The sequence below is a fragment of the Chiroxiphia lanceolata genome, chromosome 3, assembly GCF_009829145.1.
Source record: "Chiroxiphia lanceolata isolate bChiLan1 chromosome 3, bChiLan1.pri, whole genome shotgun sequence".
NCBI classification, from domain to species: Eukaryota; Metazoa; Chordata; class Aves; order Passeriformes; family Pipridae; genus Chiroxiphia; species Chiroxiphia lanceolata.
Window position 1 is genome coordinate 60,307,357 of NC_045639.1, and position 24,274 is coordinate 60,331,630.

General features: G+C 36.7%; 1 protein-coding gene across 1 annotated transcript in view; it reads left to right on the forward strand.

Annotated features, from left to right (window-relative positions):
* Nucleotides 1–1,448: 1,448 nt before the first annotated feature.
* MED23 (mediator complex subunit 23) overlaps nt 1,449–24,274 on the forward strand; it is a 36,079-nt gene continuing 13,253 nt past the window's right edge. The window contains 19 exon segments of the mRNA XM_032682893.1: nt 1,449–1,585; nt 3,119–3,150; nt 3,255–3,342; nt 4,107–4,174; nt 4,176–4,229; nt 4,368–4,479; nt 5,220–5,318; nt 5,874–5,975; nt 6,727–6,796; nt 8,372–8,484; nt 9,562–9,657; nt 10,210–10,227; nt 16,577–16,777; nt 18,226–18,369; nt 19,822–19,967; nt 20,533–20,778; nt 20,959–21,101; nt 21,636–21,810; nt 23,096–23,259. Of these exon segments, the coding sequence (XP_032538784.1) occupies nt 1,526–1,585; nt 3,119–3,150; nt 3,255–3,342; nt 4,107–4,174; nt 4,176–4,229; nt 4,368–4,479; nt 5,220–5,318; nt 5,874–5,975; nt 6,727–6,796; nt 8,372–8,484; nt 9,562–9,657; nt 10,210–10,227; nt 16,577–16,777; nt 18,226–18,369; nt 19,822–19,967; nt 20,533–20,778; nt 20,959–21,101; nt 21,636–21,810; nt 23,096–23,259 (2,131 nt within the window). The 5' untranslated portion in view covers nt 1,449–1,525.

A 24,274-nucleotide genomic window follows, 5' to 3' on the forward strand; every position in this document is an offset into this window, starting at 1 on the left:
CTGATTACCAGCACTAGCTGAATTTAGGTTTGCAGCTAAACAGCCACAGACAGTTCAGAAAATACAGTGTCACCATCAGAGACCCACAAAATGTTAAAACTGTCTTGATTTGGCATTTTACATTTATTTTTAGTATAAAAACCACTTCATAAATATAATGCTCTCTGCAGCTACCCTATAGGAGATTGCAGACAGGTGGGTGTCAGTCTCATCTCCCACGTACCAAGGTGTAAGACAAGAGGAAATGGCCTCAAGTAGCACCAGAGGAGGTTTAGATTTGATATTAGGAAAAATTCTTCACTGGAAGGGTGGTCAGGCATTAGAACTGACTGTCCATGGAAGTGGTGGAATCACCATCCCTGGAAGCGTTCAAAAAACGTGTAGATGTAACACTTGGGGACATGATTTAGTGGTGGGCTTGGCAGTGCTGGATTAATGGCTGGACTTGAAGATCTTAGAGGTCTTTTCCAACCTTAATGACTTTGTGATCGTAATGTAATACTATTATATTAATTTTAAGTGTAATACTATTGTATTTTACTATGTCCAGTTCTGGGCTCCTCAGCACAAGAGAGATGTGGAGTTCCTGGAGTGAGTCCAGCAGAGGGTAACAAAGATGATTGGGGACTGGAGCACCTCTCTTATGAGGAAGACTGAGTTGGGCCTGTTCAGCCTTGAGAGATGACTGAGAGGACCTCGTCAATGTCTATAAGTGTCTGAAGGAGGTGTCAAGAGGATGGAGCCAGGCTCTGCTCGGTGGTGCCAAGTAATACAACAAGAGGCAATGGGCAGAAACTGATCCAAGAAAGTTACACTTAAACATGAAGAACTTTACTGTGCAAGTGACCGCACTGAACATATTGCCCAGAGAGGTTGTGGAAGTCGCCCTCACTGGAGATATTAAAAACTGTCTGGACACAATCCTGTGTAATGTGCTCTGGGATGAACCGGCCTGGCAGGAGGTTGGACTGGATGATCTACTGTGGTCCCTTTTAATCTGACAAATTCTGCGATTCTGTGATAATGTATTCCTAGGTATCTTCAGATAAATGCATTTTCAGCTTGTTCTATGACTTACTATGCGAATGAATGACTTCACAGTAATTTCAGCAAACTATGTTCCCACAATAATGCAAGGGATGATTGCCATAAGAACCAGAACCAGTATTTTGCCAAATTATTCTAAGAAAGGATTATTCAAAAACAAAGAAGCCTAAGAAATATTTTCGTAAAGAAAACAAAACAAAACAAAACAAAACAAACAAAAAAAAAACCAAACAAACAAACCAAACCCAAATCACTCCCAAGTTTTTAAGTGGTTGTTGCTTTCCCCCTTCGCCCTCTGTTCCCGCTTTTCCCCGTTGCCGGGCAGGCAGCGGCGGGCGGCGGCGCCCGGAACGGCCGTGCCGAGCAGCCGCTTCCCGGGGAGCAGGATCCGGGAGGAGCTTCCGGCGGGGGCGGGAGCCGGGTGGCGGGCGCCTTGCTCTGCGACTGACAAAGGGCCCGGCGGGGTCCGGCCGGCCCCATGGCCATCCCCATGGTGCCCATGGAGACGCAGCTGCAGAGCATCTTCGAGGAGGTGGTGGTGAGTCCCTCCCCGGGGCGCCGCCGCCGGCGCAGGGTTGTGGGTAGGCCCGGGATTCGTCTGGGTCCCTGCGGCCCACCAGGCGCCCCCGCGGAGTGGAGGCATCTCGAAGGAGATGAAAACCAGCGGGAAGAGGGGCCACTGGTTCTCCTGGCGTAGTTGGTGCGGTGAAGCCTCGCCGCCCTCCCCGGCCGTGTTTGGCGCTGTGCCAGCGGCGGCCCCGTGGCCCGAGGGATCCGTGGGGGGAGGGGGTTTTCTCAGGGCTGAAATCGCTGTTCGCTGAGTGTTACATAAAAGCTGACGCAGAGCAGGACTGGGCATAAAAAGGGCATAAAACCGGTTGCTTACCCAACACCAAATTCAGTGCGCTGAGTTTACTGCAGAATAAGCAGTTTAAGGAGGCGCTTTGAGGGAGACTGTGAGAAGATGAATGTCTTGAGGAGACCTTTTTCTTCAGCCAGCATAAGGTGTGAACAAATAGTGGAAATATGTTCGCACAATGGTGCCTGCAAAATGAAGCACAGTTAGCCCCAAATCCTCTACTCATAGGACAGTTCTTCCAGCCCTTTCACTAGCTTTGGGTGCATTCAAGGATGTACACATCCTTCTTAAATTGCGGGCCCCAGAACTGCTCACACTACTCAAGGGGAGGCCACACCAAGGATTGATACAGCAGAATAATCACCTCTTTGGCCAGCTGGTTAAAAACAGTGTTCGCAAGCAGCAAACACTGGGTTTTGCCCTCTTGGCTGCCTGGGCTCCCTCTGGCTCACATTGAACCAGCTGTCAAATAGCACCCCCAGATCCCTTTCCAAAGGGCTGATCTCCAGCCAGCATGTTCCTGATTTATACTTGTGCCCAACATTACTCTGTCCAAGGTGCAGAATCTGGCACTTCTTAAATTTCATGCCACCAATTGCCACATCCTTCTGTATGGCCTCTCGTCCCTCAGAGAGTCAACACACCTCTCAGTTTAGTATCATCAAAAAATTTGCTCGTGGTGCATTCAACCCCTGCATCCATATAATTGATAAATTTATTGAGCAGGGCTGACCCTACAATTGAGCCCAGAGGAACACTGCTAGTGACCTGTCACCAGCCAAATGCAGACCCACTCAATGCAATCCTTTGAGCTCTGCCCTCCAGCCAATTCTTCACTCAGCCTGCTGTGAACCTGCTCACCCCACAGTTCAACAGCTGGTCCAGAAGGATGCTGTGAGGGATAGTACTAAAAGCATTATCCATAAAAAGTGCACCCACTGCTTTCCCTTTACCCTCTAGGCAAGTGACCTTACGATAGAAAGATATTATATTAATTAAACAGGACTTCCCCTTTATGAACCAAAGTCACTGGGTCATTAAGTCACTGTTTTGTAGGGCACAAACGAATGGGCTTCTTGGTAGATATGGGAACTTCACAGTTGGAAACACTGGGGCGACAATAGCTGATAAGGTCCTGGCGGGTGATACTCCTAGAAAACCTTTTAAAAAACACGTTTTAACAGTAGCTCACTCGGGGGTTTTCTCTTACAGAAAACAGAAGTAATTGAAGAAGCTTTTCCTGGGTAAGTGTAATATTAGTTTATTTTTGCAAGATTTTCTGCAAAGATGTATTTTTCTACTTGTTTCATTGGGTACTGCTAATAACTGATGTTCTTATTTGCATTAGTATGTTTATGGACACTCCTGAAGATGAGAGAACCAAACTGATCAGCTGCCTGGGAGCTTTTAGGCAGTTCTGGAGCAGTCTTTCCCAGGTTAACGTTTTATTTGTTGCTTATGTGTACTTTATATACTTTCTTTAATATAAAAGTACCTCGTCTAATAGACAGGCACTTAAGCTGTAAGATATTGTGTAGTAAAGAATATAGGAAGATTTTGCAAGACAAAAATTAGTTTTGAGATTTGTAATGTTATATAGTTGTTCAACAGAAGCTGATGTGCAGTGCAAATACAGATAAACAAATGGAAGTATAACAGTAACAAAATAAACAGATAAAGGTAATTTGTTACAGAATTTCTAGTAGAAATGAGTAAGTAGGCAAAAATTAAAAAAAAAGAAACTAGATGTTTATGTTTAAAAATTACCTTCCAAAACCTAGGTGCTTCCAGGCACTGTTCCATCACTGTTCCATTGGAGACCTGGTCAACTTTGTTTTTATTGAATTTGATTATGACTTTGAAAAGGGAAGAGTAATATAGAACAGTTCTGTCTTACTTTATTCTGTGCTAACTTATATGTGAAAACCAAAGTTGACTGTAGAAATCAGTGGTTAAACTAGGAGATGTTTCTTGTACTGGATACCTGAACAACTTCTACTGGACAAGTGAACTTCTTCAAAATAAGATCAAAAGACTTGTAGGAAAAACTATAGGTTGGACTATTGGTGGATCACTTCCACCAATTCGTTGTCTTGTTCTTATGTTAGTTTCATTTCCTCATAGTAGGATACTATATGAATTTTGTAGTTCGTTTCACTACCTGTAAATACATTCTTTCTCCCCTCTACTGCTTTTTCAGGAGTCCCATGAACAGTGCGTCCAGTGGATTGTAAGATTTATTCATAGCCAACATAGTCCTAAAAAATTTCTTTCTTTATGACTGCCTAGCAATGGCAGTAGAAACTGGACTTTTGCCACCCAGGTAAGTTATGTTGGAATGAATTGATCAGATAGATGGAAATTGTAATATTGGAGGTATTTTTACAATGACATTGTACAATTAGTCCTGGAAAACATGTGCTTATTATCTTTCATTCATTCTTGCATTATCTTCTGCTAGGATGGTCTGTGAATCTCTGATAAACTCTGATACACTTGAGTGGGAAAGGACTCAGTTGTGGGCATTAACGTTTAAATTGGTCCGGAAGATTATTGGAGGAGTAGACTACAAGGTATCTTCCACCCATTCCTTTCTCTGTGATAAAATATGTTGGTTTGTAGCTTTGTTTTTATGATTTGATGTCAGAGACACTCAATCTTTCAAATTCTGCTTTGCTTACAAGAGAAGAAAAATTTCAGTGAGACCACTTTTAATGCTTTTTCATAGTGGAGCTTTACCTTAAGAGGTAATTTTGTATTTACAATGTAACTCAGTTACAGGCTGAATAACCCTAATGCAGTTGCAGAAGTGGTATGCATATGAAAGTAACACTATCAAGCATTAAGGCTGAAATTTTGTCATCTGCTTAACCCCTCTTGCTACATAGCAGAAGGGTCCGGAAAGCTGAGTCTTTGGCAGAGTACAGCTCCAGTGGAAGGAGTAGGAAACCACGCACGTCTTGCAGAGAATCAGCTCATCAGCACTGTTGATTGAGTTAGAGCAAAATAAACTACAAAATAAAATGCAACATAGCACTCTGGTCAGCCTGCACGAGGCAGTGTAGGTTGGATGTCTCTGCATCCGCATCAAAATATCAACAGTTACTTTCTCATCTGAGGTATCCTAAGATTGAGACATTCCAAAGCAGTTTTATGTCATTAGTGTTCAAATTCTCAGCAGCCGTTTGTCTTCTGACACTTAGCAACAAAGAGCTAATACTGTCAAAATATTGTCTGACCATATTGATTGTGTAATCTTTCTGTCAAAAATAAAGAATATCTGGGGATGTTAATTTTATGTGCTTTCTTTTAGGGTGTTCGAGACCTGTTGAAAGTGATCCTAGAGAAAATCTTAACAATTCCGAACACTGTGAGCTCAGCTGTTGTACAGCAGCTTTTAGCAGCAAGAGAGGTAACTATCCAAATACTATATCACTACAGAGAAGATAGGCCTCATTCTGTTGTTGCTAGTGAGTTTGTAATAGGTGGGATGGCTCTGAGCATTGGTACATTTAAACAGGAAAGAGCCATTGTGCCCTTATTCTCGACTGTAATGCATTTTATGCAGGAAACAAAGCAATTTTTGTAAATATCCTAAATAAGCATTAAAATCCCTAACAGGAGAGTCAGGCCTAATGTTTGACTTACTTAAGGTGAGATGCATGAGATTTAATACTGAGATTAGTTCCTTTATTTTTTTTTCTTAGTGAATAAAAATAGTAATTGTTGGCAGTACTTTGTAGGCAGACATAGAGGCATGGTTTTACTTAGATTTAGACAGTCTAACTTAGGCTTATACAATTAAAAACAAGTTTTAGACTAGAGTAGTACTATCAGAATACAACTTCAGAAAAAGTATTTTAATTCTTTTATCTGTTTTAATGGACAATCTCAGATTAGTAGGCAGGCTACACCTTCATTTGCCTTATTCAAAGTCTTTTACACTGATGTATTTTTTCATTTATAGGTGGTAGCCTACATTTTGGAAAGAAATGCATGTTTATTACCTGCCTACTTTGCAGTTACAGAAATCAGAAAACTATACCCCGAAGGAAAACTTCCTCATTGGGTAATGATATATCAAATACTGTAATCTGGAGTTTTGTTGCACACAAACCAAAATTACTTTAATTTTTTTCAAGACAGAGTTTACGTGGAGATTTAAAATCTTGCATTCAACAGTAAGCTCTGTGTTTAATCATATAAATCAAGTGGCAGGCTCGATATGATTGCTGTGTTTAAATTCAGTGATACAAAATATTTGATGCCATGAAAATGGTCATTGTTTCAAAAGAAAAGTAATATTGATCCAGTTTTTAATTTTGCATTCTGTTAAAATAAATAGGTGTCGTGAAAAGGATAAAATCTGGACTCCCTTGAATTAGTGGGGAAATTATTACTGACTTTTGAGACAAGATTTAAACTAGAGTGTACTAATCTGCGTCAGTTGTCTGTATGGAGTTGTTATTCAGAGGTAAACAGATGTATTATGAACAGGAATTATAGCTTGCCTTAAATAATCTGTTACTGTTATGCATGAAAATAATATAGTTTGCATAGGAGAAGCAGTTCATATATAAACTCTTGCTTGAGTGCAAGTTGAGAAGAGTGCTTCCTGCACCTTCTTTCTAATGTCACATTTTTTCTTTTGTGATTTTAGGTTCTGAATGATTTTTCTGACTTGTTGAAATGTATAGGAAGCTAGTTATTTTAGTAGATTCCTTTATTTTTATTAGAATGTGTAAAGTATTGAGTCTTAAATGCTCCTTATCATTATCTGGAACATAAATTCTTATTTTTTTCCTCCTTTTCTCACCCAGTTACTAGGTAATTTAGTATCGGATTTTGTGGATACCTTCAGACCTACAGCAAGGATAAATTCCATTTGTGGTAAGAGAATGACTTAATGAATGACTTTAAAATAAATTAATTTATTTGAACTGTTTTGTTTCTTATAACCTTTAGTGACATATGTCATCTAAGTCAAATGATTCAGGTCTTTTGTTTCATGAAATGTCTTTACTCTTGTCAGTTCTCAGTCTTGATTCCCTTCAGTTTTTGCTTTGAAGGGGAAAATTCGTATTGATGAGATCAAAATAATTTTTTGTTACAACCTGGTAATGGAAGTGTTAACTACTAAGTGTTAACCACTTGTTACATGGTCATATGTTTTCTAAGTACTGTAGATGTTAAGAAAATTGTAGGTTTTCTGTGCTCAGGGATTTTGAATTAATACATATCAGCCGGTGTGTTAGGGTGTTATATGACTTCAACTTCCATTGCAGCTTTTGTAGCTGCTCAGCCCTCACTCTGTTGTTGCAGGCTTCTGTGTGAACATTTCATTGCTCATATAAGTTCTGGTTCTACTTTTCTGTGAAAGAAATGCTCAGCTTCATTTATTGTTAGAAATCTGGCGATCAAAATTTGCTGTTTTGTGATGCTTGCTTCATTTTCTTCAGAAGATAGAAGTGTCTTCTGTTTGCTTTGAGAATTAAGTAGTTTAATAACAGCTACCTTCTTTCTTAGATTTTATTGCAGCTGAGCTTATTCAGTGTAGAGATTAAGAATGTAAATTCATCTGTAATGTTTCAAAGCATTTTGCTTCAGAAGCTTGTAGTTATTCTTGTATTGAAAGCGTGGCATAGCTTTTATTTATATGACTCATGGGGATTGGACACAATTTTTTCTGAGCATTGTTATGTGTAAATGAGTTGTATAGTTATGGTTGAAGGGAAGAAATAAATATTTACTTTTTGGTTTATCTGGTAATAGTATGGCCAGTTTGGGTAATAGAAGTCATGGAATTTGAACTGTCAAAAGTCAAAATTGAAGCACCTAAATTTAGATGCTGATATACAGGTGTGCTTGGTGCCTATGAAATAAATCCCAGGTGCCTAATCTACACTGACTAACAATTGTAAATTTAGCTTACAGAACACTTCATGTGTGATCAGCTGAATCACATTGGTCTATGCTGACTGAATTGACTAGATTTCCACTGAGTGTAATTGTAATACACACCCCTGCATTTGACTCGTTTACTGAACAGAATCTTGCCCACAGGGAGAATGAAGGGAAATTGTAAGACTAGATTATATAATTAGATTTACGATGGCATTTTCTTTGTGGAAAGCATCAGTGTACCAAAATCAAATCCCTAGGTCAAGCAATGGCAAGGGAACAGTCTTCTGGTAACTTAAAAAGGTACTCTTTAGCTTGGTATTTGCAAATATTTTTTTTTTAAGGTACCTAATCTGAATAAATGGGGATTTTACTCCTTAGATATTTTGTTAGTTGAAAATTGGTTAGATAAATAAAATCAGCCTGAAGCAATCCTATGGTCAAAAGCTTTAAGCAGTGGAAATTTAATGAGAGCATAAAACTGTTGATGCCAGTTTTTGCATCAAAATGATTAGGGAATAGGCCAATTTCATTGGTTTAGAATTTATATTTCTTTGCATGTAGGTCGCTGTAGTCTCCTTCCTGTGGTAAATAACTCAGGTGCTATGTGTAACTCATGGAAGCTGGATCCTACAACCCTTCGTTTTCCTTTGAAAGGTCTCTTACCATATGATAAGGTATGCCTTATTAAACTTCTTAAATATGTTATATTCAATAAATATGAAATTTCTATATAATTTTTGGGGGAGAGGGGACTTTCAGCTGCTGCCCAGGATACTGAAGAACATGAGACATAATTTAATGTACTTTGTGGGTGTGTGCGTGTGAGAGGGCAAGTGAGAGCAGAGAGTTGATTGGAAAGGTAATTAAGCAGTGGCTACGTGGAAGAGAATGGGATGGTAATTTCATCTTTTCTGTGCTCTTCATTATTGAATAAAAAAGATAGTTTTACAATTCAAACTTATATTTAAATTAGCTTATTTAAACTTAAAACTCTGAGTATGAAATAGTGTTGTACTAAAAGAACTTAAAAACTCTAAAGAATCAGGACAGAAATCCATGTTGTCCAGCATCCCATTCCCTGTATCCTGTCTAAGGAAGGATATAAAGATAGTGTCTCTATTAACGTGTATAGTGTTCATAATCTACAGCAATTATCATTCTGTGTGTTTCCTGAGACAGATGTGATTTCTGTGCATTTAGTTAACCTTCATCTTCCAAATATTTGTTCAGACTCTTCTTGAGCCCCTTTAAGCTTTTAGCATCCTCAACATTCCTTTGACAAGGAGTGCCACATTTCAACTTCATGTTGCTTGAGGAATCAGCTCCTTCTGTTTGTTTTGAACCCAGCTTCAGATAATGTTTTTCTTTAATGTTATTCAGCTATTGAAAGATGAAGTGAGCAGTCGTTCCACATCTGATTTCTTCACACTACGCATAATTTTTGTGCACTTTGGTCATGTGCTTCCTCAGTTTTCTTACCTTCTTTCCTTTGAGTTCAAGACTGTTCCATCCTTTTATTGGGTGAACAATGTACTTCTGCTTGGTCCTCATAAAATCTGTCACTTCTTAAGAGCTGTGATTATTTTCTCCTTTTGGTTATCAGAGACCAAGACAATTTGCCAGATAATACATATCTGCATAAATTAAACGTTCATTCTTACATTGTTTAATTCTGTTAAACGTAAACTCAGTATTAAACATAATTTTGAGGCAATATATGTTTGTATGTGATTGCTTGTTTCTTTTTCAAGGATCTGTTTGAGCCACAGACCGCTTTGTTGAGATATGTGCTGGAACAACCGTATTCAAGGGATATGGTCTGCAATATGCTAGGTCTGAATAAGCAGGTACTGTACTGTGCTGTAACATGATTTAATTCTGCATAGAATCTGCACTATTCTTTTTCTCTTTTCTTTGCTATAGCTAACTAAGCAAAACAGTTTAGGTACAGAGAGTGATTTTTTTTAATTTATTTTTATTTTTTTATGAGATCATATTAGGTTAATTGGACCTGTTATTCCTATCATTTGTATATTGCTTTACGAATGTTAAATTGAAAAGTAGAGATTTAAAATATGATTTTTTTTTTGCATTGCTTTTTTTTCCTATAAGGCCAGCCTCAAGTACACCTTTGACAGACAGTAGGAGACTGGTTATTGTTCATTAGTTTTTAAAGCGTTGTTGTACTCTGTTATATTGGCATGTTATAGTACTAGAGTAGTTGAAAGCTGGGTTTTGTTTTGTTAACATTTTTTCTTTTTATACCTTAGAATGGGAGGGCTTAGTCTGACTTGGGGATCCTTGAGGCTGGCCTCATAGTCACTGTTTTGTCTTTTCTTTTTTTCTTCCTTTATTTTTGTTCTGTCCTGTCTTGTCCTGCCCATCCTCCAATGCTCTAGACCTTGAACATTGCTCAGGTATGTTCACAACCTTACTGTTGTATTGTGACTAACGATACGCTGGCCGCTTTGTAGCCACTGATTCCAGTTAGAGAATACATGTACAGGCAGGGCTTGAAATTGGCAGGACTATTAGTCAAGGGTAGATTCTCACTGCGGATCTGTGAGAGATGTAGCATAAAGCTGACAGTCAGTGGACCTTTGATCCTAAAATTTTTGTTGGAATGGACGGTTACTATTTTTCTTACCAGTCATAACTTTTTACTTTGCTGGAATTTTCAGACAAGGAGAGATGCTTAGTTCAAAATTTCTTTCCTTAAGCAGGTGGAAAAACAACCACTGGACTTAAGTGTAAAATTATAAAGCTGTAAATGCATAATTTTTTAAAAAAAAAGGTTTACTAGTGGAATTTTCTTATCATTAGGAAGCCTCTGTAAAAAACTTACCAACAGGCAATTATAATATTCCCCAAGCTAGGTGAAAGAAAAGTAGTGCAGAATACCACACAAATAGTTCTTTAAAATTTTGACTACTTGTTTAAAATAAATAAAACGCCTGAGCAAATCAACCAAGTGGGCTTCTACTTGAAATTTGAAATTATTGGTGTTATATTTACAGTTTATCCCTCATTACACTAAAAATTTCCACACCTACTTTAAAAAATAAGATTTATAAAATAGCGTTGCTGTTTGCAATACTATAGTGAAGGTTGTGTCAGTGTTTCCATTTAAGAAACTTCTTTCAGATTTGTAACTTGACTATAAAATTTACATGATCCTGAAACCTTGTGTATATTTCCCATTGTAAGTGAAGTACACCGGTGTTTTTTCTGAATTGGGACTGTTTTTGAATGAGCAGATTCCTACACCTTGGCAAACAGTACTCTGTGTTGTATATGAGAATCTTAAAGCAGCTGAAATGTTAAACCTTGGAAATGAGCTGCTAGGTTTCCTGTTTAAATGAGTAGTATTGTGTGTCTATTTCTGTGTCTGCATTGGGTTAATAAACCAAACTATTCCTCTATCCATCCTGTAGCTGGTAAATTATACAAGATCTAGACAAAAAATGTTGAACCCATTTTATTCTTTTAACTATGGGTGGTCTGTGCTTTCAGGTCAAAAAACATGTTAAAAATGCTGGGATTTAACTTCTACTTTACCATATTAATCTATACTCCTTAACATTTGTTTACTAGTATAGGAATTCCTACACAAAGTTTCATCTTGGCGTGAATTTTTATGGCCAAGGAACAAATGTGAAGAATGTAGCTTATAAAGGAAATGCTGACAGAACATGAACTATAGCTGTGCTGCTACGATTACACCAGCATAATGATGTTTGGGCTGTTGAAAATTTGTGAGTTGAAGATATGTGAGTTAAAAATACAAATGTAGAGGTGAATGGTGTAGTGGTATAGAACAGGAAATATGTTCCGTTTAAACATTAATATACTCTGCTCGAAACTGTGGAAAACATTGAAATTTTACTCGCTTTTGGGTACAAATTAACTTCATGTTATAGCTGAGTTTGTTAATGTAGCCACCTGACAAAAATAGTAGCATGCTTTTCAGAAGTTGTGTAACTATATCAATGCTTTCAGTAAAATGGTTAGTAATTTTGTATTTTATTGTTAGAGAAATAAGCTGCAGAAATGAACTGTTGCTGTAATAGAAATGCAAATAGTGCCACGTTTGTTTCAAAATAAATACAGAAACACCTCAAAGCAATGATCATTATTCATTTATGATCATTAATTATTTATGTGAAGTTGCTTGTATGCCCTGTCAACTATTTACACAGATCCAGTTGCAGGATTGGAGCCTTCATTTGAATCTTTTGGCATCAGAATCTAGGTATGGTTCAGCCAGATTTGTCCTAGTTCTCAAATATTCTTGAAGATGAACAACGAAATTTTGTGGTTCAGTCTTAACTAAGCAGATCTATGTTAGAAAACTGTTCATTCAAGCCATCTCTTGTGTAAAAAACATACAAATCCAGCTGTCCTGGTAACCTTGCAGGGTAAAAAATGAAGGTAAAATTTCATATATTTATAGATTCACGTGTTCCTTTCAGGATTCTAAGTTTTCTTGCGGGATGAGGTTTTCTAATACCCTTGTTAATTGTATGGCTATGAGTCCAGATGTAATAATATGGACTTCAAAATGTGTCTTCTCTTGGTGTCTGGGGACTTGGAGTTTTTGCTACTGTGTAATTCTGTGTGGGATAGTACGTACTCTTGTATACCTGTTTGAATTAGTCTATAGGAAGTAGAGATTTAAACTGTATTTTATCATGTCTGTTATCGTGGTTTGCAGTTAGACTTGATCTTAGCAGTCTAACTGATTCTATGATTCTATGTCAATTTATATTCTGCTACTAGCTGGAGTGTTACTCCTGCTTCTTAGTTATCTTTTTAATAAGTTTTTTGAACTATGTAACTATCTATTTTTTGAAAATGATTAACAGTTCAAAATGTCTTAGTGCACCGATACCAAATTGAGATTTAGTTTAGGGATCCTACAGTTGGCTCTTAAAATGGAATTTAAGTAATGTCTTAAGGACATGAAGTCACTTTGGATGTTTTTGTTTATATCTTTACTTTCTCTGTATGTACACACTTACATGAAGAATAAAAAGCCATTCTAGCTTGCATAATTGCAGTTGCAGTCTTACTGTAGTCCTCTAAACAGTCACAAGCTTTGTTACTTTGATTTCTCTGGTTTGGGGAATATTTGAAAGAGAAGGTAATTTTCAAGTGTCTTGTTTCTGTAATGTTATACAAAGTTTTAATTAGCAGCAGTTGTATTAAATGATTTTGCTCTTTAAATAGTATATTTGGTTGGCCACCTTTTCAACCAGCAGTGGTGATCTGCAGCTTTGAGTGGGAAATTATCTATACCATAATCTGTTCGGGTGAATGTGTAATTGTTTTCTCTCCTGGCTACAAACCAGGATAATTAGCTTGGGGAAGCTGTTGTTTATTTCCTGTCTGTCCATGCATTGTGAAAGGAATGACAGAATGCAATATTCAAAAATTTACTTTCCTTTCACTTGTATTTTTAAAATAGCTGGGATCTTACTATCCAATATTACTTATGTTAACCTGGCAAATAATTTAAGGGGTGTCATTATTTCTATATATTTCTGATTGTAGGGGTGTGCATTGAGAACACTCAAGTACAAGTTTCTTGTTGAAACTTACTGCATTTTTTGATGAGGAAAACTTGAGAATGGCTACCAAACTTGGTAGAAATAGAATCAGGCATAATACAAAGAATAAGCTTTAAGGTTTTGTGTTTTTGTAGGATGCAGTCTTGGAAAATGGAAGTGTGGGAGTAGTTCTGTCTTGTATTAACTACTTCAGGCATTTTGAATTGGACTTTTGGAGACATCATTTATCCATTTACTATTGTAGGGATCTTGGTCTCTGTGGTTTGGTCTTCTGAATCCATTTCTTAAATATAGTAAATGTTGTTTGTTTAAAATATTCAAATATTCAAAAACTATCATAACTGTCAGCCAGCCTTACCGACTTCTTAAAATACTTTTCTTTTAGGAAGGAACAATTCTAATGCTAACCCTGCCCACCTAAACACCACCAAAAAAAAAAAAATCCAAACTCACATAAGAACAACAAACCACCATCTAATAGAAGCTTTGATCCACTTAAAGTACCACCACTACTCCATCATCAGAGGGCTAGTCTCAAGACATTCAAGTGTCATGGTAGCTGGTTTTCCCCCACTGTATTTCTTTATGGTTTAATAATGTTTTCAGTTAGGTTATTCGTCAGATTTTTAAATGTTATTTTCAGGACAAAATGGAGAATATGTGTTTGTGTAACCAAATTATAAAAATTTGAATTATTTTCTCTTTAGGAGAAAAGCATAGTGGTTTTGAATGCTATATTTTCCATATGCAATCCAAAACTGTGTTTGGGGGGTTTTTGTTGCTTGTTTTTGTTTTACTTAAGCCGTACCATAACATGAATTCCTATTATTTATGAAGGTAATCAGCTCTCACCTGTATTTTTATTCATCTCAGTATATAGTGAGATGTTCTTTCAGTTGTGAGCAATTAATAAAACAAGGACCCAATCCTGCAAATTCCTGTGCAGCCATATTTTATTTCTGAGTGTTCTAAAATTACAAATACAAAATCTGTGCAAAAATGTATATTCACTGAAAATACAGAAAAAAATTCCCAGAAAATTAAATTAATGAAGATAGAACATGAAGTACTGCTATGTTTCTTACTGAAGATTGTTCTTAAAGCAATAAAAGTATGATTTTCAGAATAAAAGATTGAATTAATTTTTTAAATTCTCTTGCTCTTAAACTTTTCCCAATCTTAGAATTATAATAATAATGAAAAGTCCTACTGGAAATTCTGGCTCTCTTTTTAACAGTAATATTTTTCCTGTTGTATTCTTTCAATAACTTTATTCTAAATTGGTATAGCCTAACATGATTAGGCTTTTGGACATTAACCCAGTGCTTAGAAAACTATTAAATTTCAAGCCCTGTACATAGTAGTTTTGCATGCTGGATTATAAACTAGTTTTTAGTGTTGTCTGTTGCACCCTGCTCTGCTTCATAATTAGTTGCTTTGGGAGGGGGGAAAAAAAATGAACTACAAAAGACCCGAAGTATTCTGACTTGATGGTGATAACACTGCTCTGTGTAAACCTGTACCATGGTTGGTCTGTGATAATGACATGACGTTCTGGAAGAAAAGGTATAACTGATGCTTTCTGTTCTAGTCAGAGGTTTGTGTTAAGCATGCTTCAAGAAAGCACAGCTGGAATTGTAGCTTTCTGCACTTTTGAGCTGGCGAAGAGCATGCAATAGGGGATGCTGTTCACTGTATTTGACAACTTCTCCAGTTCTTGCATTCTGTCTTTAATTGAAGAGAATCTTTTTTTTTTCAAAGCAAAAGACTACCATCAATGAAGGTAGAACAAGCATCTCCTTTCAGCATCTCTCTTTACTTTTATTATCTTTATTAGTTAAAAGGGTTTTTTTAGGCTGCCTGGCTAGTATGTCAAAGAACTCATCTAAGGCATCCCTAAAATGTTTTATTAGTATTTGGGTGATATTTTAAAACTTGTTTACAAACACCTTTTTGCCTCTAGAAAGGGATACTGCATTTTCATGTTTAGAGTTTGAGCAGCTCAGCTCCTTTTCTTTTGTATTGTTAAAGTAATAATTTTTTCTTTAAGGCTGCAGTATGTTACAGGCATAGCCCAAATAAATGAATAAATAAATGTGACCATTCTGGAACACAGATTGCATTGAAACAAACAGGTTAGATTATTTCCAAAGTGTTAGCACTTCCTAAAGTAAGTTTAATTCCCAAAAAGTTTTTGTCCTTAGTAACAGTACATTGTATGGGTGTAACAATACAAATGCAGAGTAATAAGAAGAGATTGTTGCATTAAAGAACTTGTAACATGTGACATTATGTTTGATGGTTTTCAACTGGAGATCTATAATCTTCACACGTAGTGGGCCTTCTTATACATACATCTGTATTAATGTGTATCTGAATATGTAATGCATTCCTTACTTGATCGTTACTAGAAGTCATCAGAGATGGTGTGTATCTTTATTTTTGGGTTTGTGTAGCTCAGTGTGAAGATTGTGGCAGTCAAACATCCGAAGAGCTCATCACTATGAGATGTAATTTCTATTCATAGTATGTAGAACATACCGCTGATTGATTTTCAAGCCTTTTTGATGCTTTCTTGTAATTTGTGGTGTTGTGTCAATAGGACAGCATCTAATTATATGGGTAATGACCAGATATTAATTCTGCTGCAAGTTTGTAGGCTATAGGTGAGCCCAAAATGAGAGTGAAAAAGAGAATAGTCATTAAATACCTACATCAGGTATTGAGATGTTTCCTCTGCATTTGGTGATATAGGTGATACATCTTTTTCTTTGTGGTGAGCCCTACTTTTGAAAAGAAGGAATTAAAAAAAATAACAAAAAAATCCAAACCAAACAAAAGAACCCCCACTTGTGTGTTAAAAGATTTTGTTTTCTGTGAATGCAAGATCAAAGAAATAACATTCTGCTTGACTTTGTTAAAAAAATCCACAAAATCCCCAGATGTTATTTGTGCATTGATGAGCTGTGCTTTGGAACTGAATAGGCAATTATGTAATGTATGATAAAATGTAAAAGTCATTGTGACCTGTAACATAGTGCAGCTTTAATACACTGACTTATCCTTAACTTAAATTCAGACTTCATCTCATGCTTCCCAGCCTTCTTTCGAAATACTATACTGTAACTTCAACTGTGCAAGTTCTGGAGTTAATGGCAAGGCTTTTGGAATACTGTATCTGATCTCTGCCTTACAGCACAAGCAACGTTGCCCTGTGCTGGAGGACCAGCTGGTGGATCTTGTGGTGTATGCCATGGAACGATCTGAGACTGAAGAGAAGTTTGATGATGGTGGAACCAGTCAGCTTCTGTGGCAGCATCTCTCCAGCCAGCTCATTTTCTTTGTGCTCTTTCAGTTTGCAAGTTTTCCTCATATGGTCCTGTCGCTCCATCAGAAGGTAAATTGTTTGTATCACTCACATGTGGTAAGAGGGATTTAAAAAACAAAACAAGTATGTTTTAAAAAAGTGTCACACACCTCTACAAGAAGTACCTTATGTGCAAGAATTAATTAAATTTTTAATATTGTGCTGTATAGGAGTAAGTCAGATTCTCAAGTTACGGTGCTGTGAGCTAGGTCTGGATTTAGTATATTCATATATAGGATGTTGCATTGTGTTTGGATTCAAAACGTGTGAATAACTAGAATAAAGAGATAAACTGGCATAATTCAGAAGATCCAAGTACTGTGCTGTTGCATCTAGTTTACAGCTGAGTTTAAAACAGAATGAACACCCTGTTCTGTCTGTGGACTAAAAAAACATGCCATGTAAATGAATGCAGGAACTTGCTGTTTGTCTAATCAATCAACTCAAAGCAATCTAATCAAAGGTAATTTGTCCAATTACAGTGATATTGACAATCAAACTCCCAAGTTATAATAATAATTCCATTAAAACTGATACTGGTATTTGCCTTTTTCTCTGGTGCTCAAAGCCTCTCTGAGTTCTAAGGGTGGTGATGCCAGTCCTGACAAGGGAAACGAGGGATCACATTCAGTCAGCAACATCCTGAGCTCTTTACTTAGAGAGCTGTGTGCTGTTGATGGTAGGAAAGGAGTGTTCTTTCTCCTCACTATAGGATTAGCTTGTGGCTATTTAGATACAGCTTCTAACATGCACTACACATTGCTCCATCTTCATTTGTCCTCAGTTCCATGTGACATAAAAATGTAACTCTGTATGCTGTGTTTTACTGGTGGTGGATTGTAGTTCTCTGCTCTCTTTGTTATCCCTAAAATTAATTTTACCAGGGCTGTTTTTCTGTAATTACTGTTGATAAACCATCGAAACAAGAGTCATGACACAAAACAATTGAACAAATCTAATATAACACTACAGCAAGCAAGATAACAATAGTGTATTGGTTATTAGAGAATTGCTGTTGCAGGTAAATTAAATCACACACACAAAAAAATCCACGAGTGCAGATGAAGCAAGCCCAAGTTGTTCTGGTTCAAGACTTCCTTTATAGAAAGAGTTTATAAACCTTGTGGCCTGATGCTAATGACAATACTGTACTTCACTACAAGGCTGCAGGGTGACAATTTAAGGTAGTATTTAAGTGTTGCTAATTTTTTAAAGCAGTGATCCTCAAGAGTTAAATGCATTTTAAATCTTACCATTAATTGTTCTGCCTCTCCCAGAGTCTCTTTGTGTGTTACAACTAATGTACCTGTTTCTCTTCTTTCTGGAAACATGATGTACATTTCTACTGAAGTCCTGCTATAAAATTCTCACTGATCTCTGCTGGAGCTGTTTTAGTCTGCCCTTGTACTTTTATAGGAATCTTTGCAGTGATTTTTCTCCTGTGTGCAGTATTTATCTGTTACTGAGTGTTTTGACAGTTGGCAGGCCGTGGTCTCATTAAGGGGAGAGACCACTTAATGTGGGTGCTCCTCCAGTTCATCTCTGGCAGCATCCAGAAGAATGCACTGGCTGACTTCCTCCCAGTTATGAAGCTTTTTGACCTCCTGTATCCTGAGAAAGAAGTAAGTCTCTAATTTTTAATTCAACTGAGACCTTTATATGTCAGTATTACTGTCATTCTGGAGTCACTCTTAAAACACATATGTGCTGCATAGTTGAAGAGAGATACTTCATAATTAAATGATTTTTTTAGGATTTAGGATTTACTTGGATTTCCTATCCACGTAAACATGTTTGTTTTTAGGGGCAGGAAAAAACTTACGTTGACTCCTCTCTTCCTTGACTTTGGTTTGACTAAAGTTTTGAGGAGTTTGTTGAAGCACTGAGGAGACTATTAAGGAAAAACGTGTAATTTTATTGTTACATCTGAGCTGTAACAGAATAGTACACTGAAAGACACCTTCAGTTGCAAAGAATTGAGTGGTTAGTTAAAATTCATTCTGGTGGGACAGATCCAATCCTAGTCATGCTTTATACATTCCTCTAGAAGGGACAGTTAGAAGTTCTTAAACTTTCATCATGATAGCACTGTGAAGTGTGATTTCATAGTGCTTTCTGCTTTGGGTCGGTGGTTATGATAATACAAATGTGTGGTGTATCAAACTGACATGTAACAATTTTTTCCCCGATATATTAGTTTTGACCCACAGAAATTCTTTGGTACAATTTGTGTCAGGAGCTTGCAGTTGCTTTTGTCAGCATAAACTACGGAAGAGTGATGGGACTACTTACTTTAGCTGTAGTGATGGCTCCAAGTTACACTTGTTTAAAGTCTTTGTGTGACTAGGGCATTTCTTAGGGTTCTATTTCACAAGCACTTTAAATGTTTTCTATGGCCGTTGCTCTTACAAGTATCTGTCTTGCAGTCCTGTTGATTATGCAGTGGTGGTCTCACTTGTGCACCCAGTGGTGCTTGTGCAGTAGTAACTCTATCAAAGAAAGAAATGGGGGTGTTGGCAAAAGGAGAGAACCAGAGTGCCTTTTCCAGTGGCAGTAATATACCTGAGTCTGTATCCAAAACTTTTAATTTTGGGGTGTATTTCTACCTTTTCATAAGAAATGTATTAATCTTTAAGGATTAACTGTGATGCTAAACAATTTAGATTTTTCAGAAAATACTGGTGAACCACTGAATACCTACTATGGAAGCACATACCATAACTGATTTCGGAGTAATGTATGTGTGAGGCTGAGAGGAAAAGCGCAGACTTTGTAACTATATATATGTGGAATTTGTATACTCTAAGCATGAATTTCCTTTTGCCAAGGTCTTACATAATTTGTTTGGTTTGGGTGTTTTTTCAGAATAATTATTGAGGTCCAGATCTCCTCCAGAGCTCTTGATTTAAAATAGCATACAATGATGAGGGCAGAATCCGTTCTTTAAAAATGTTCCTTATGGTGCTGCAGGTCAGAAAAAAAGAAAAACATGACCTTGTGAATACTGTCTATCTAAGTCGGTTTTCTGCACATTAATCCATGTGATTTGTCACATTCATGTGTTCTTTCTTTAGTGTATTCCTGTACCTGATATTAACAAACCCCAGTCAACTCATGCTTTTGCAATGACCTGCATTTGGATTCATTTGAATCGGAAGGCCCATAGTGACAACTCCAAGCTACAGATTCCCATTCCTCATTCTCTCAAACTTCACCATGAGTGAGTGCGGGGTTTTTGTTATGTTTTGATTTGTGCCTAGACATAATGAAATAGGAAGTTCCAAGTCTGTATTCAGAATGTGTAGTGTGATGGGATACTGTATAAAGGTTATCAAAGGAATGAGTTCAAAGTCATTCAAAAAGCCAAAGTTCAAACTCAAAATATTTCATAAAAAGGGAAATGCTGTCATCCAGCTAATGGAAATGATATATTTTATTGCAGAATAATAAGTCTTTATTGCTAATGGAGAATCTGAAATTAAATTGACTGGTTTTGTTATGCTGTGGTTTGGAAAGTGTGGATAAGCAGTACATTGGGTTAAGTTTTCGTCTTGAAAGGTGGTTTTTAAAGTGTATTTATCTGCTGAGGTCTTTAATATAGAAAAGTCGTAACACAATGAAACTGTGGCATAAGTTGAAGTTCTTTTGATGTGGTGCAATTAACAACTATTTTGATTTTTTTCTACTATTTTATAATGGATTTTTTCGACTGAGGTTATTGTGGTGGTATTTCTGGAATGTCTGTGCATTCTTTCTGCCTAATGTTTAACCTCTTCGGTACGCAGGTTTTTGCAACAGAGTTTAAGGAATAAAAGTTTACAGATGAATGACTACAAAATTGCCTTGTTGTGCAATGCTTATTCAACCAATTCAGAGTGTTTCACTTTGCCAATGGGTGTACTAGTAGAGACTATTTATGGAAATGGCAACATGAGAACACCTCTTCCAGGGACTAATTGTACGGCATCAGGGTCTATTACCCCGTTGCCAATGAACCTCTTGGATTCACTCACAGTTCATGCCAAAATGAGGTACAGTATGCAGACAGCTTTTTTTTTTTTTTTAAACCTGTAAATCTGTTTGTGGCTAATTATCATGAGAAAGATTTCCTATGCCTGAACATGTTGTGTATAGATCTGTTAATTAGTTAATAAATTTCTTAAATTTCAAGTCCATGGTTTGATTGAAAAATACTTTCTCTCTTTCCTCAGTCTAATTCATAGCATAGCTACAAGGGTGATTAAGTTGGCCCATGCAAAATCTAGTGTGGCCTTGGCTCCTGCTCTTGTGGAAACCTATAGTCGCCTTTTGGTTTATATGGAAATAGAATCCTTGGGCATCAAAGGCTTTATCAGTAAGAAAGAAAACCTTTTTTTTTCCCCCCCGTTCCTTTTGTTAAGTAGTATTTTCTTTAAATGGCAACTAGAGACCATAATAAAACTGAAAATACAATGATGCAACATATATAAATTACTTTAATATAAAAAATTGTAAAAGTTGTCCTAGTGCTGCAGTAAATTTCAGATGAATGTGCTGCTGTCCATTTATGCCATCTCTTGTATGGTCAAGACCTTCCTAGTTATGCTGCATTGTGCAAAAACATGCTTAATGGAAAATTGTAAGCAAAGTTACTTAATTAGATACACGGGATACTTAATTGCCCTCATTAAAATAATTTGCATGTCTGCTGTATATGTTAATTCAAAAAATTATTAAGCTCTATACATTTACAGCATCTTTGGACAGCACTTGCACACATGTCTTTGGAGGTAGTACATTTTTCAAATCAAATATCTGACTTGCAGCCTAATAACTCCAGTGTATTCTGTAGTTGTATTTCAAAGTGTGATCCGTTCTAAAACTTACTTAACAAACTTTTTTTCATAAGGTCAGCTCCTGCCAACAGTGTTCAAATCTCACGCATGGGGAATTTTGCATACTCTGCTAGAAATGTTTAGCTATCGGATGCATCACATCCAGCCTCATTACAGAGTCCAGCTCCTCAGCCATCTTCATTCCTTGGCTGCTGTGCCACAGACTAATCAGAACCAGCTTCATCTGTGGTGAGTGACGTTTGCCATATTTAGCCATAATCCCATGAGAACTGTGCTTAAACGGGACATGAGTACTTCCATCAAGGTGTGTGTCTTATATCAGCGTAAACAATGCATAGAACAGGGGCTAATTTAAATACATGAAAGATGGAAAACCTGGTTAGAGAAGCTCTAGGGTGGTTATGGAGATAATTCCAGGGAAAAGCTTTAAGAGTAACTTACTGTTAACAAAGCTGAAGAGTATGAGATTCAGTTTCTATGTAGAATCTGGGGTTTATTGTAGAAAAGTTGTAGAAAATAGTGTCCAATCACTCTCAGAGTACAATAAATCTTGTAGGAGTATGTGAGACAGAGCAACTTCATTATTATCAGTTCATATCTAGAAAATCTTAATTACGCAGTGAATTCATAGAGTCATAGAATGGTTTGGGTTGGAAGGGACCTTAAAGATTATGTAGTTCCAATTCTTCTGCCATGGGCAGAGTCACCTTCCACTGGACCAGGATTCTCAGTTTCTTAGTCCAAATTCAAATTGCCCAGTTGCGTATCCTTTATCAAGCATAAAGAAAACAAGTTAAAACAAGTTTCTCCTTAAATTCAAGGTCTTGCTCTCTTTATTCACCTCACTGAATATTCACCTCATCTGAAATACAGATGTTAGTCACTTTTAATAAGCACTGCATGCAACTAGAATGGATTAAACTTATCTATGGCTTTGGTATTTCAAAGACACAATGTTATAAAAGTCTTTTCAATTACTTCAAACTACCTGGTGTGAAAAGTGCTTCCATCTAAAGCACTGGAAATAAAAGTACTTTTAATCAAAAACTGTACTTCCTCAACTTCCTCATTTATGTAATAAGGACAATTTAGTGCTGTCTGCTTCAAGGTGGTAGTTAGCTTTGAAGCTTCCTATGCATTATTCATGCCTTTTTATTCTGGCTTTGCATATATTTATTCATCTGTGTACCCTTCTTTAGATGAAGATGTGCAAAAGGGGGGCTCTAAATTGGAGAGACTTCAGGCTTTTTTTCAGGGGCTCTGCAGCTGGAATTTTCACTAAATCTACTTTTGAGTGCTTTATTTAAAAATAAAGTACTGAAATATTTGATGACAAATTTATTAAACAGTAGAAAAAGCGAACTTTTCAAAACGATTAAGAACATAATTTTCAAAACAAATCTTTTGGGATTTGTATTATTTGAAGCAGAAAATGGAGGAAAAAGGTGGGTTTAGAACCTTAGAAGCACTAGTATAAACATTATTTGCTAACTGGACTGTTTCCTTCTTTCAGTGTTGAGAGTACTGCTCTAAGGCTAATCACAGCTTTGGGCAGCTCGGAAGTCCAACCACAGTTCACACGGTTCCTCAGTGATCCCAAAACAGTTCTTTCAGGAGAATCAGAAGAACTCAACAGGGCTTTGATCTTAACTCTAGCAAGGGCAACACATGTGACAGGTAATAGCAGTACATCCAAGTAAAAGCTGTGGTCAAGCCATTTCTCTAAAATAGTATTCAGTAAAATATCATGGAAATGATCTAGTCATAAAACATATTCCATGCACTTCTGGTTTTGAAAGAAGTGTAATCTTAATTTCTAGCTACTTTTATTTAGGCAAGAAGCTGTTATTAAAGCAGTAGTGAAATCAGACATTGTTTAAAAGTTTACACAGAGGTACCATATGACTGGGGTTTGGGTTTTTTTTACTGTCTTATTTTTAGCTTCATTATTTTAAATTTAAATATTTGGATTGACTACTGATACATGCCATTTAGAAAAAAATCATAGAATATTCACAGCAACTGTACTGCTCATGTGGAAGCCTCTACAGCTTACATTTAAGAAAAGGTAGTATGTGTTTTGGGTTTTCTTTCTTGGGGAAGGGAGAAGGGGAAGCTTCTGTGTTGTGTTTTAATGTTTTAACAATGTGCAATGACATGGATCAGGTTTTTGTTAGCTTTGACGGGTATGTTTTCTCTCCTTTTTTATGATTCTAGTCTAGAGAGTCGCTGGAGAGTTAGAACAAGTGGTTCACAAAGACTGGTAGAGGTGATTTGAAAGGAAAAGGACTTCTTTGTGGGTTTTTTGTTTGTTTTTTTAACCATTTCTGAACCTTTAATGAAATCAACACAAGGGTTGGAGGAATGAGGCTTCTGTTTTATTTCTACTTAATTGGGACAGGTGCTTCTGAGAAGCCTTTTTAAAGCAATATAAAATCTCTTCTGGCAACTTCATCATCATCTTCTTCAGGATTTTTAAAAAAAATCTAATCAGTTAATCAGCAGAAACTTATCTTACTGCCATTACAGGAAATTAAATATAAAATGTTAAAATCATGATTGCTTTATTTCTAGCTCAAAACCTAAAAATAATTTTCTTATTGTTAATAGCATAAGAAAGGTAATATCCAGGTGGTTCTGTAGAGTAAATAAGAGTCAAAGAAAATGGAAACTGAGTTGAACTAGCAAAGCC